The 12,628-nt window shown below is 46.1% G+C and overlaps 1 protein-coding gene across 5 annotated transcripts; it reads right to left on the bottom strand.

The window, feature by feature from the left end:
* Nucleotides 1-162: 162 nt before the first annotated feature.
* DNAJC14 (DnaJ heat shock protein family (Hsp40) member C14) lies at nt 163-12,530 on the bottom strand. Of its 5 annotated transcripts, none has more exons than XM_060195179.1 (8): nt 12,286-12,530; nt 11,783-11,862; nt 9,561-11,026; nt 3,424-3,530; nt 2,895-3,014; nt 1,878-2,038; nt 1,486-1,588; nt 163-1,132 (listed from the first exon to the last, which is right to left on the bottom strand). In XM_060195179.1, exons 3-8 carry the CDS (start codon nt 10,968-10,970, stop codon nt 922-924), a joined length of 2,112 nt encoding a protein of 703 aa, XP_060051162.1. In that variant the 5' UTR covers nt 10,971-11,026; nt 11,783-11,862; nt 12,286-12,530; the 3' UTR covers nt 163-921. The 5 variants fall into 5 exon arrangements, with proteins under 5 accessions (XP_060051162.1, XP_007533422.1, XP_060051161.1 ...); XM_007533360.3 differs by having other exon boundaries at nt 11,470-11,862; nt 12,286-12,529; XM_060195178.1 differs by lacking the exon at nt 11,783-11,862.
* Between the last annotated feature and the right edge of the window lie 98 nt (nt 12,531-12,628).

The raw sequence follows: 12,628 nt of genomic DNA, 5'->3' as shown, positions 1-12,628 counted from the left end.
GAAAGATGGAATGCTGGCTTAACTGTATAAAGCTTCTCTAAGGTGTTTCTTAGCCATCTCCTTTGGTCTGGTAGGAAGTACCCTTCATTCTCAGTTAATAGGAAAGGATTCTCAAATGAAAAAAAAGGGCTCCAGCTGTAGGGGCAAAGAAAAGAGGGAAGATACAGGTTGCCAGTTATATATTTATAGAAAGATAGTCCCTGGCTTTAAATAGATATGTACATACAAATATAAACAGACTTAAAAAAATACAAACCCTTGGATCATAAGGGGCTTGTCTGGAGCCCCTTTATCCTCCCCCCTCACCCAAGGGTAGAGGGCATGAGTCTGTTTCTTAAAAATTACTAGTTTTGACCATCCCTGCAGAAACAAGCATGACAGTGGGTAGTTACCCGCAATGTGAAAGTCAAAGGAAAAATTTAGAGTTCCCATTCTCTGAACTACATTTATCTCCTGTAATTAGGGCTACATGCTTTCTTGTTCTGTCTCTTAACTAGTACAGTGGGATAAAGGAGGAAAGTCCCTCCTAAATTGGGTCAAGTAGAATGGTTTGTAGTTTAAAATGGAAAGGGGAGGGGGTATCATCTGCTCTAGAAGTAAAATACTAAACAAAAGCATACAGACCCCAGAGAAATACCCAGCTCCCACACTAGTATGGGAAACACTGTCTAGGTCCAGGACCTAGGCTGTTTACTCTAGTCACCCCCTGTTTCTTTGGTATTGTCAGAAGACAAGATTCAGTTTTGGGTGCTGGTAGAGGAAGAATGGTTTTGGGGCTTCCTATGACTACTTAGTGAACAATGAGTTTAATATTTTCCCTTTTTAAAAAATATTTAAAAATAAACAAATTGAACTCCATCCTATGCTGTACACAGCCCTTTTGACTCCCTGACGTTAATTTGAAGAAAGAAGTGAAGGGTGTCAACGTTGGAAGGGTCTCCTCACTTTCTTCCGTTTCTTCTGTTTGGCTTCTCCCTTGGGTACTGTGCTGTTTGGCTTTGAGGCTGCAGTAGCCCCAGAGCCAGGCTGAGGAGCTGCAAAGAAGTTCCCATTGGGCATCTGGCCTGGGGGTACTTGAAAAATCCGGTTCAAGAAATCCTGAAGGTCGGCAGGAGGAGCATCTGGGTTGGCTCTGAGAGGAAGACAGAAGAAATACTGAAGCAAGAGAGACTAAGCACCACATGGCTACCTATGTTAACTATTTAACCTAAATTAAAGATACACTGAGTACCTTGGCAGACCATACATGTTACCTTGCTCAAGGACCTAAGGTACAGCCCCCACTCCCCACCTGTAGGGGGAGATACAGGCATTGTAGCTTGTAACTCTTTCTCCCTTTCAATTTCTCTCTCGAGCAAATCTCGAGCAAATAACTATATTGAGTGCCCAAGTTCTCTGGAGTGAAATATTAGGTATCCTACACATTGTCACCTGAAGCCATACTTAAAACTAGAGTAGTGAATAAGTTATTGAAATGCAAAATACCTCTGTCGCCCACTGGTGCCTGGAATCCGAGAACCAAATGAGATGTGATAGGGTACTCTGTGAGTATCTGGGGAGATTCCCACACGTTGGCATCCAGCCCACTCTGCAAACAGGAGAGATAATTAGCCAAAACATCACAGTTCTGAGCACACATGAGCCCATACATATTTCTTTAAAAAAAAAAAAAGCTTTATTTGATAGGACAGAGAGAAATTTGGAGGGAAGGGGGATAGAGAGAGAAGCAAAGGGACACCTGCAGCACTGCTTCACCACTTGTGAAGCTTTTTCCCTGCAAGTGGAAACCGGGCCTTGAACCTGGGTCTGTGTGCACTTGACAAGGTGTGCCACCACCTAGCCCCTTAAGCCCACATTTCTAGAGAATAGCAGAATACCTGTAATGTCATACACCTTTCCATCCATCAGTGCAAAGTAGGTGATCTTAAGACCCAACATACTGGACTCTGCCCAAAAGTCACCTTCCTCAGCAGGATGCAGCCTGTTACATTCAGCGCAATATCTGGCATTCTTAGGTTCACGGTCCATTTCAAATCTCCTACAACCAATACAAAGATAGGTCCTTAAGTTGTCAAGTCTACCTAGCACACTAACAGGCCTAATAGATATGGCTAAGACATCTGAAACTATCTCCACTCAATTGTCATGTGCACATTATGTACACATTTTTTAAAATTCATTTATTCCCTTTTGTTGCTCTTTTTGTCTTATTGTTATTATTGATGTTGTCATCGTTGTTAGGACAGAGAGAAATGGAGAGAGGAAGGAAAGAGAGAGGAGGAGAGAAAGATAGACACCTGCAGTCCTGCTTCACCGTTGTGAAGCGACCTCCCTGCAGATGGGGTTTTTAATTGATTTTTTAATGAAAGGGACAGAAGAGAATGAGAACCAGAATATCACTCTGGTACATGTGTTGCTGGGGATCAAACTCTGAACCTCATGCTTGAGAGCCCAACACATACACATTATTGATTGATTTTTTATTTTTTTAATTATTTATTGGATATAGAGACGGCCAGAATTTGAGATGGAAGGGGGAGATAGAGAGGGAGAGAGACACCTGCAGCCCTGCTGCACCACTTGCAAAGCTTTTCCCCTGCAGGTGGGGACCAGGGGCTTGAACCCTGGTCCTTGCGCGTTGCAACATGTGCGCTCAACCAGGTGCGCCACCACCCAGCCCCACATATACACATAGCTAAAAATAGTTTTTTGTTTTGTTTCTGTTTTCATTGTGCTAATACCAAGTCCCAATCTCTTGGCAACATGGCAAAAGTTGAAGTCTCAAGGTCCTTTTACTCATCTGTATTGTATAATAAATTACCAGAAACACAAGGAAGGACTATCCAGTCCCTAAACTGTGGCTGTCATATCCATGAGCTCCTCTTCTATCATACCTATGCTTCCCCTGGCATCGGCTGCACATCATAGTATTCATTGCCTCTTTGAGATCATCTTGCAGCTTGGACAGAAACTCATTCACTGATCGGCTCAGTTCATTCTTTGCCATTCGTTTCCTAAAAGAAAAAAAGACTTTGTAAGTCAGAGGGTCTTGAATGGGAGGAGACAGATCTATTCTCTTTGTGATGCCCCTAGACAGCTAAAAAGAAGCAACCTGTCCTCTCTGCCTCAGAGAGCCTCCAACAAGTCAAAGGACAGCTGCTATTAAAGATTCCTTAAGGAGCTAAGTGGTGGTACACTTGGTTGAGCATACATTACAATGCGCAAGGACCTGGGTTCAAACCCTCCATCCCCACCTGCAGGAGGAAAGCTTCACGAGTGGTGAAATAGGACTGCAGGCGTCTCTTTCTGTCTCCCCCTTCCTCTCAATTTCTAGCTGTCTCTATCCAGTGTATAAATAAATAAAGATAATTTTAAAAAATTATTCCTTACCCCACCTGCAAAACTTTTCCAATTCCAACTTACATCTCATATTCCTTCCGCCTTTCAGGGTTGCTAACAATATCCCAAGCTGCCCGCAAAACCTTGAAGGCCTCCTCAGCCCGGGGATGATGATTTTTGTCAGGATGGACCTGCCAAGATAAATTTCATTATATACCCCTGCCAAACCCCTCCCCATACTGGGTCAAAATAGTCTTCTATCAAAGGACTCTCTTTCACCACCCTTTTTGGAGTCAATATATCAACAGCTTAGTGGTTAATTTCTCTGACAACAGATAGATTTGGGTTCAAGTCCTAGTTCTGTCACTTATTTGGTTTAAGAACTAGAATATTTTATCAGCCATGGATTATTAAGTTTTTTGTTTTGCTTTGTTATCACTGAGGTTTTACCATTCTAGGCCAACTGTTTCAGACACCACAGCACTGAGTGCTCCCTAGTGCAGTAGGGGCTAGGCTTGAGCCTGAGTAGCATGCACAGCAAAGCAGCTGCCCTCCCAGGTAAATAACCTTGTAGGCCCTGTGGGAGTGTTCAGAGAATACATGTCAACTCTGTAGCACAGGCTCTGGAACCTGAATAATTCACCATTTTATTGTCCCTGGAACTGCTCCAGTTCATCACCCTATCTAGCACATTTTCAGCCCCACACATTTTAACTTTGTTTTCAGTCCTAAAGAGTTCTGTGGAGGGAGATAACATAATAGCTATGCAAAGAGACTCTCATGCCTGAGACTCCAGAGTCCCAGGTTCAATCCCCTGCACCACCATAAGCCAGAGCTGAGCAGTGCTCTGGTTTAAAAAAAAGAGTTCCAAGGATGTTACATCTTCAAAGTCATTCTTCCCTAAAATGAAAACTCTTCTAGCAATATAAAATGCATACAGTGGTTTGCCTTTCTATCCTAGAAATCAAACAACATTACTGTGATCTTTACAGGTCTGTAGATAGCTGTCTTTCTCCCTATCCCCCTTCTCTTCTCTACCCCATCAATTAAAATAGACAGGAAAAAAAAAAGTAAAAATGGCCACTGGAAGCAGTGAATTCACAATGCCAGCACAGAGCCATAGCAGGTACAGAGCCATAACTCTGGTGGCAATAAATATAAAAATAAAAAATAATAGAAGCCCACAGGGCTAGTGAGGGAGAGCATAATGGTTATGCAAAACACTTTCATGACCAAGGCACCAAAAGTCCCAGAGTCAGTCCTTAGCACCACTATAAGCCAGAACTGAAAAGTGGTCTGGTTTTCCTGTGTCTCTTACCTCTTAGAAATTAAATAAATAGGGAGTCAGGCGGTGGCGCAGTGGGTTAAGCGCACGTGGCGCAAAGCGCAGGGACCGGCATAAGGATCCCGGTTCGAGCCCCCGGCTCCCCACCTGCAGGGGAGTCGCTTCACAGGCGGTGAAGCAGGTCTGCAGGTGTCTATCTTTCTCTCCCCTCTCTCTCTGTCTTCCCCTCCTCTCTCCATTTCTCTCTGTCCTATCCAACAACAAAGCAACGTCAACAATGGCAATAATAACCGCAACGAGGCTGCAACAACTAGGGCAACAAAAAGGGGGAAAAATGGCCTCCAGGAGCGGTGGATTCATGGTGCAGGCACCGAGCCCAGCAATAACTCTGGAGGAAAATAAATAAATAAATAAATAAATAAATCCCATAGCCTAGGAAATGGCACAACATTAGAATTGGAAGCATGATGTCCCAAGTTCAATTTCTGATATTACACGTGCCAGAGTGATGTTCTGGTGTATGTGTCCCCATTGTAAATAAATAAATAAATACTGAAAGAAAGCCCAGAGTCCGGTGGTAGCGCAGCGGGTTAAGCACAGGTGGCACAAAGCACAAGGACCAACGTAAGGATCCCGGTTCGAGCCCCCGGCTCCCCACCTGCAGGGAAGTCGCTTCACAAGTGGTGAAGCAGGTCTACAGGTGTCTATCTTTCTCTCCCCGTCTCTGTCTTCCCCTCCTCTCTCCATTTCTCTCTGTCCTATCCAAGGACAACAATAACGACAGCAACAACAACAATGATAAACAACAAAGGCAACAAAAAGGGAAAAAATAGCCTCCAGGAGCAGTGGATTCGTAGTGCAGGCACTGAGCCCCAGCAATAACCTTGGAGATAATATTAATAATAGTTTAGACTTGTTAATATGAGAAAAAGGAAAGGGGGCTGGGTGGTAGCACACATTACAATATGCAAGGACCTGGGTCAAGCCCTCAGGTCCTACCTGCAGGGGAAAAGCTTCATGACTGGTATAGCAGGTATCTCTCTCTCTCTCTTCCTTTTCTTTTTATTTAATTATTTATTTATTTATTCATGAGAGAGAGAGAGAGAGAGAGAAAGAGCCAGATAGCACTCTGTTACATGTGCTGCCAAGGACTGAACTCCAGACCTCATGCTTGCAAGTCCAACACTTTATCCACTGCGCCACCTCCCGGACCACTCTCTCTTCCTTTCTATCCCCCCCTTCCCTCTTGATATCTGGCTGTTCCTATCAAATAAGTAAACGTAGGAAAGAAAGAAGAAAAGGAAAGGAGGAAGGATGGAAAGAAGAATCAGAGCATCACTCTGGCACATGCAATGTCAGAGATCAAACTCAGGACTCCATGCTTGGGAGTCCAACACTTTACTGCACCACCTCTTTGGCACCCTACTAAACTAATTTAACTCTTTCGTAAGCTACAGTTCTGTTTATTTATTTATTTATTTATTATTTGGTTTGGTTTGGCTTTTTAAAAATTTTTTCTAATATTTATTTATTCCCTTTTGTTGTCCTTGTTGTTTTATTGTTGTAGTTATTATTGATGTCATCGTTGTTGGATAGGACAGAGAGAAATGGAGAGAGGAGGGGAAGACAGAGAGGGAGAGTGAAAGACAGACACCTGCAGACCTGCTTCACTTCCTGTGAAGTGACTTCCCTGCAGGTGGGGAGCCTGGGCTCGAACCGGGATCCTTACGCTGGTCCTTGTGCTTTGCACCACGTGCGCTTAACCCACTGCGCTACCGCCCGACTCCCTGGTTTGGCTTTTAAGATGTACTTATTTATTTATGGAGAGAGGGGGAAGAGAACCAGAGCCATCACTCTGACATGTACTATGCTGGGGGTCAAACTTATACATGACAATCCAAAGCTCAATCCACTGTATCTTGAATGGTCATGGGAAATTTGGTTACTCACTTCTCATAAGTGTCATGCTGATAATTACCCAGGTAAGTTGCACACTGTATTTTACCAATTCAGGGCCATACACTTAGTAAAATAAACCTCCAGCACAATATGTATACATTAGTTACATTCGTTATATTGTTTTACTTCTACAAAATGACAATAATATTATCTTAAAATAGTAACTTGTGCTGGGGAGACAGCAAAATGGTTCAGCAAGACTCCCATCTCTGAGGCTCTGAGGCCCCATGTTCAGTCCCCATCACCACCATAAGCCAGAGCTGAGCAGTGCTCTGTTTACTCTCTTTGTATCTCTCATTAAAATAAAATATATTAAAATAAATAAGAAACAAAAGAGTGTGATGAGAACTGGGATATCTCACATTCCACCTTCATATACATATATATATACCCAAATTAATATCGAAATTTAATAGCATGTTTGTGTTTATTTTTCTCAAATATGGTACACTGTACTCTCCCTTATCAATAAAAGCTGTATCTTCCTTCTTTCTTTCTTTCTAACCTTCCTTTCTCTCTCCTTCCCTTTCTCTCTTCTTCCATTGAGGTAGAGAGGCAGAGAGTGAAAGAGACCACAGCACCGAAGCCTCCTTCAATGTGCACATGGCAAAGCAGCACACTACCCAAGTGAGCTATTTCACCAGCTCACAAAACCATATATTCATGTATGACACATACATATGAACATGCTTCTCTAGTTTGTTCCATTCTCCCTTTAACCCACTCTGGGCTGCTAGTCTTGAAATCGCTTGTTTCCTTCCACCTAGTCCTGTAATTTTTCTGAATCTTCCCTTTAAGTCTATACATGCCATGTCCAAATGAATAAATTTCCTCATATCCAAAATAAATAAATAAGAGCTGGAGAGACAGCATACTGGTTATGTAAGAAGCTTTCATGCCTGAAGTTCTGAGGTTCCAGGTTCAATGCTCAGCACAAAAATAAGCCAGAGCTGAGCAGTAGTATGGTTAAAATAAAAGGTAAAAATAAATAAATGAAATCTTGTTTGTTCAAGAGAGAGCCACAAACAGGCTTTTAAAAATTTCTCTATTTTCATTTATTTATTGGGTAGAGACTGTCAGAAATAGAGAGGCCAGGCAGTGGCGCACCTGGTTAAGTGCACACATTGCAGTGCACAAGGTTGCAGGCTCAAGTCCCTGGTCCCCACCTGCAGGGGGAAAGCTTCATAGGCAGGGATGCAGGTATCTCTCTGTTTCTCCCTTCCCCTCTCAATTCCTCTCTGTCTCTATCCAATAATAAGTAAATAAAAACTTTGAAAAAAATGAGCAAAATAAAAATTCCTATAAAAAAAAAAAGAGGGAGAGAGACAGACACCTGCAGCCCTGCTTCACACTTCCAAAGCTTCCCCCTGGAGGTGGGGACTAGGGCCTTGAACCTGAGTCCTTGCACACTGTAACATGAGTGCTCAACCAGGTACACCACCACCCAGCCCACCAGACTTTTTGACAGGCCTCTTCGCCATCCTCACTGGAGGGACTTCACCTGGATATTCCAGATGAATGACTCCATCAATGGCTCATATACCAGACTCATTTTGTTAAAAATAGTATTTTTCATTTAATTTTATTATCTTTCTTTATTTATTGGGTAGACACAGCCAGAAACTGAGAGGAAAGGGGAGGAAGAGAGGAAGAAAGGCAGAGAGATACCTGCAGCACTGCTTAACCACTCACAAAGTTTTTCTCCTGCAGGTAGGGACTGGGGACTTGAACCTGGGTTCTTGCACATTGTAACATGTGCACTCAATCAAGTGCACCACCACCCAGCCCCAAAATAAGAATCTCTTACGATCCAGGAGATGGCACACTGGATAAAGCATTGGATTCTCAAGCATGAGTGTCCAAGTTTGATCTCTGACAGCACATGTACCAGCATAATGGTTCTCTTCCTCTCCCTTCTAGCTCTTACACAAATAAATAAAATAAAATCTTAAAGAATCACCATCATCTCAGAGCCAGGAGATGGTGCACTGGGCAAAGCATACATGCTATCATGCCCTATTCCCCACCTGCAGTAGGGGAAACTTCATGAGCAATGGAACAGTGCTGTAGGTGTCTTTCTCTCCTTCCCTCTCCATTCCCCCTCAATTTCTGTCTCTATTAATACAAATAAAATAAATTTAAAAAAAAAATAAGAAGAATCTCAGGACAGTGGCCCAGGAGGTGACACAGTGGATAGGGCATTAGACTACCAAGTATGAGGTCCCAAGTTCAGTATCTGTCATGTGCCAAAGTGATGCTCTAGTCCTCTCTCTATCTCCCCCTTCTCTCTCATTAATGCATAATAAAATGAAATAAAATAGAATCACAGGATAAAACAAAAAATCTTGATGGGTAAGACAAATCCCATAGTACATTGGTGTATTGCACCAAAGTAAAAGACTCTGGGGGGGGTGAGGGGGGGATGTTCAGGTCCTGGAACAGGATGGCAGGGAAGGACCTAGAAGAGATTGAACTGTTATGTGGAAAACAGAGAAATGTTACACATATACAAACTACTGTATTTTACTGTTGACAGTAAACCATTAATCCCCCCCCAATAAAGGGGGAAAAATCCAATAGTACAGGGGGGACAGTTTTTATGAATTCTCTACAAATGGAAGTTACTGTTCAATAACTCCAATTAAAAAAAAGTTACCCTTCATCTTCAAGTTGACTGTCTAATCTGTCTTCCCTTTATTCTACTTTCCCTAAAACTAGAATAGAAATATTAGGTGAGGGGGCACACAGTACAGTGCACAAGGATCCAGGTTCATGCCCCTGGTCCCCACCTGCAGGGGGAAAGCTTCATTAGTGGTGAAGCAGGGCTGCAGATGTCTCTCTCTATTTATCTATCTGTCTATCTCCCCTTCCCCTTTCAATTTATGTCTCTATCCAATATTAAAGATATTTTTAAAAAAGAAAGAAAAATTAAGTGAGAACAAAAGAGGAACAGAAAACAAAGGGGGAGATAACTCACCATCACTGCCAGCTGCCTATAGGCCTTCTTCAGTTCAACATCTGATGCTGTGGCTTCAACCCCCAACACATGGAAAGGGTTTAGCTCATCCTCAGGCACCCCGGTCATGGTCAAGAGTCGTGTCACTTCCTCTTCGGGCTGGCAGTATCGACCACTAGCTACAGGTGTATTTCCTTGCCTACTAGTCCTCTGTTTGACCCAAGGCAACTCCAGCCAACCCCACTGAACCATTCTTATCAGCTGCTGCCATGGCCTGCTATCTCTCAGCAGAACCAAGGTTCTCTGCAAGGTGGGAGAATCCAGCCAAGAGAAGAGCCAGGTGGCCTTATTCCTCCAACCTAACCGGTCACCCAGTCCCAGTAGAAACCTCCAGCTCAACTGCAGACAGCCCAATGAGAGGGCCAGAGCCAGAAGCAACAAAGCACCCAGCAGCCTAAGAAAACGGGTGAACAGTCCTGCCCCATAATATAACCCCTGACTAAGCAGCTGGAACATCACCTGGGCCCAGCCCCCAACCCTCCCTGACCAGGCGCCCACCCAGTCTCGAAAAAGGTCCAGATCACTGCCTTTCAGCTGCCTGCATGCATAGATGAAATGGCCACAAGTTTCCACATACTCTCCCACCAATACCAGCAGTTCGATCAGCCACCAGAAGCCTGCCTGTCCAAGCTGACACAGTTCCTCTGCTCCCCATAACCCCAGTCCTTTGCGCTTATCTGCCTGACTTCGCTTCCGGCTCAGCCGATGTCGACCAGGAGATCTGGGATCTCTGCGTCCACTCTCCCGAGTCTCCTCCTTGGTTGGAAAACGGTGCCGCTGTCTCCGGGGTGGAGGTTTCTTTCCACTGGACAGACGTGAAAAATCACTGGGATATTTAAGAGGTTTCTCATCGTCATATTCTTCTTCCAACTCTTCATCTTCCCCCAGAGTTGGAGAGGTGCAATGGTGGCAAAAGTTGCTAATAGAGCTACCCCTTCCTTCAGAATTGGGCCCTTCAGAGACTCCAGGGGTTCCCTGGCAGTCGCAAGCAGATGAAATGGAAAAAGAATTGTTCCCATCCTCGTGGCACACAGCCTTATTCTCTCGTGAGGGTTCCTGATCCACTCCTGACTCTTCTTCTGAAGATGCTTCATTCTGATCAGGGTCCTCTCCATCCCTAGGGGGTCCCGGACCCGTAGGGGGGCCATGGCTTGGATCCGACCAGTGGGCTGGGCTTGGCGGCTGTGTGCACTTAAGATCAGAGTGTTGTGTGAAGCAGCGGGTACCATTAAGAGCAGGCTCCGCTGAGTCCCTGAGTCCTGAGAATGAAAGTATTTCAGGGTCCACGGAGAGTCCTAATGTCCCGAGGGAGGCACCACCACTGTGGTGGGCTCCACATAACCCTCTTTCTCCGGGGTGCTTCTGGGCCATGACCCCCGGGCTTCCTGAGGGTTTTAGGTCACAGCCATCGTGGTAAATTCTGATGCCTGTAACAAAGGTATCAAGGTGGGGATGACAGGACCAAGATAGGGGTTTTTAAAAAATCTTAAATTGGGGGAGCATTTAATGCACCTACCTCCCTTGTTTTCCGGATTTCTTCTGGGACATTCATTACCCCAAGCAATTAGCTAATAACGTGCGCATTAACACGAACCTGCTCCCTCCCCCCGCCACCAAATTCTCTAAGTATTTCTCCTTTCCCCCAAAAGCTGTAATCCAGAAACCCGGGAAAGAGGGCGGTACCGCAAAAGGTGTGGTCCTGGGGTCACGCTTGAGAAAAGAGGAAAAACAACTGGAAAAGGGGCCACAGGCAGTCAGAAAAGGGTGGGGACGGGGCGGCCCTCAAGGAAAACCTGGGGGCGGAGCTTAGAGTTGCCCAAAAGAAAGACACTCCGGCCGGGCTGGGAGGAGCAGGCGAAGATAAAGGTACCGATGAGCGGCGGTAACTCCTCCCCCTCGAGCAGCTGGGCCTGGGGCCAGGGGGAGCTACGAGTGCAGCTCCCCCGGCTCCGCCTCCCGCTCACGCTCGGCTTCCGTCTTCCGTCCCCGCCGCCGCCACCGACCTGCGCCTACTTCCACTTCCGGGGTCACCAGGGAAGAGACGGGAAGGAAAAGAAAAAGCGGTTGGCTGACACGCGAGCCAATCCAGCAAGCGCTGAGTCAAATCGGGGGAGGTGCTCTTGAGAATGCACTGGCCCCGCCCCTTAAAGGGCCCTCCGCAGCCGCTCTCCTGCAGGTTGCACCTCTGGAAGCGAAGAGTGGGTGCTGCAATGGGGGCAGGTTCTCAGGGGTCCTCTGGCTGTGTTCTTGGGCTCTGCCGCGTCTGGGAGATAAAGGACAGTCATCGAGCCATAGTCTGTTCCCCTTGCAGATAAAACCAGGGAGCGTAGAGGTCCCACCGCCCAGATCCCTTCTTTGCAGTCGAGGACAGAGGTTCCTTTGTACAAAGCGGAGGTGGAGCAGAAGGGAAGACGCCCCGAGCAGCCCTCGTCCTCCTACCCCACTCTCTACTGCCACTTCTTTCCCAGCAACCCTCGGCTTCCCCAGCCCCTGACCCAGCTGGCGAACTGCCCCCTATAACTGCAGCTCCCACGACTCGGATCTGCCTCTCTGGATGCAGTTTCCAGGCACCGTTCGGGATGGGGCAGGAAAGCGGAGACCGTAGCTCCGCTGAACTCAGCACTGGAGCCGAGAGCCCGGGGGCACCGCAGGCCTCTGAACGCTGCTTTGCATCTTATTTGCATACCGGGCTGCTCGGTGGACGTCCACTCGCGCCCCCGCCCCCACGCAGACCCGTCTCGGGTCCACTGTCTGTCGGTCCCGTCCTCTGCACGCGCTTCTCTTGTTAGTCCCGCTTCCAGAACCTGTCTTGGCTCCGCAAGCTTTTCCACCCGTGATCGCCCTCGCCAGTGCCCCCAGACCAGTAAAAGCCCCTTCCCTGGGTCTTCAGTCCCGACCACCAGGTTCTCCAGAAGACAATACTCCAATTCTCTGGGAAGTGGAAGAAACCAAGCCGAAACCAGGGGAACACGGGGATCCCATTTGGGGCTTTGAGACCGTCGATTGTCTATTCACCCCCTAAGTATTCA

This window comes from Erinaceus europaeus, chromosome 7 (assembly GCF_950295315.1).
Source record: "Erinaceus europaeus chromosome 7, mEriEur2.1, whole genome shotgun sequence".
NCBI classification, from domain to species: Eukaryota; Metazoa; Chordata; class Mammalia; order Eulipotyphla; family Erinaceidae; genus Erinaceus; species Erinaceus europaeus.
Note: the sequence above shows the minus strand (reverse complement) of the source record. Positions and strands in the feature narration are given on the sequence as shown.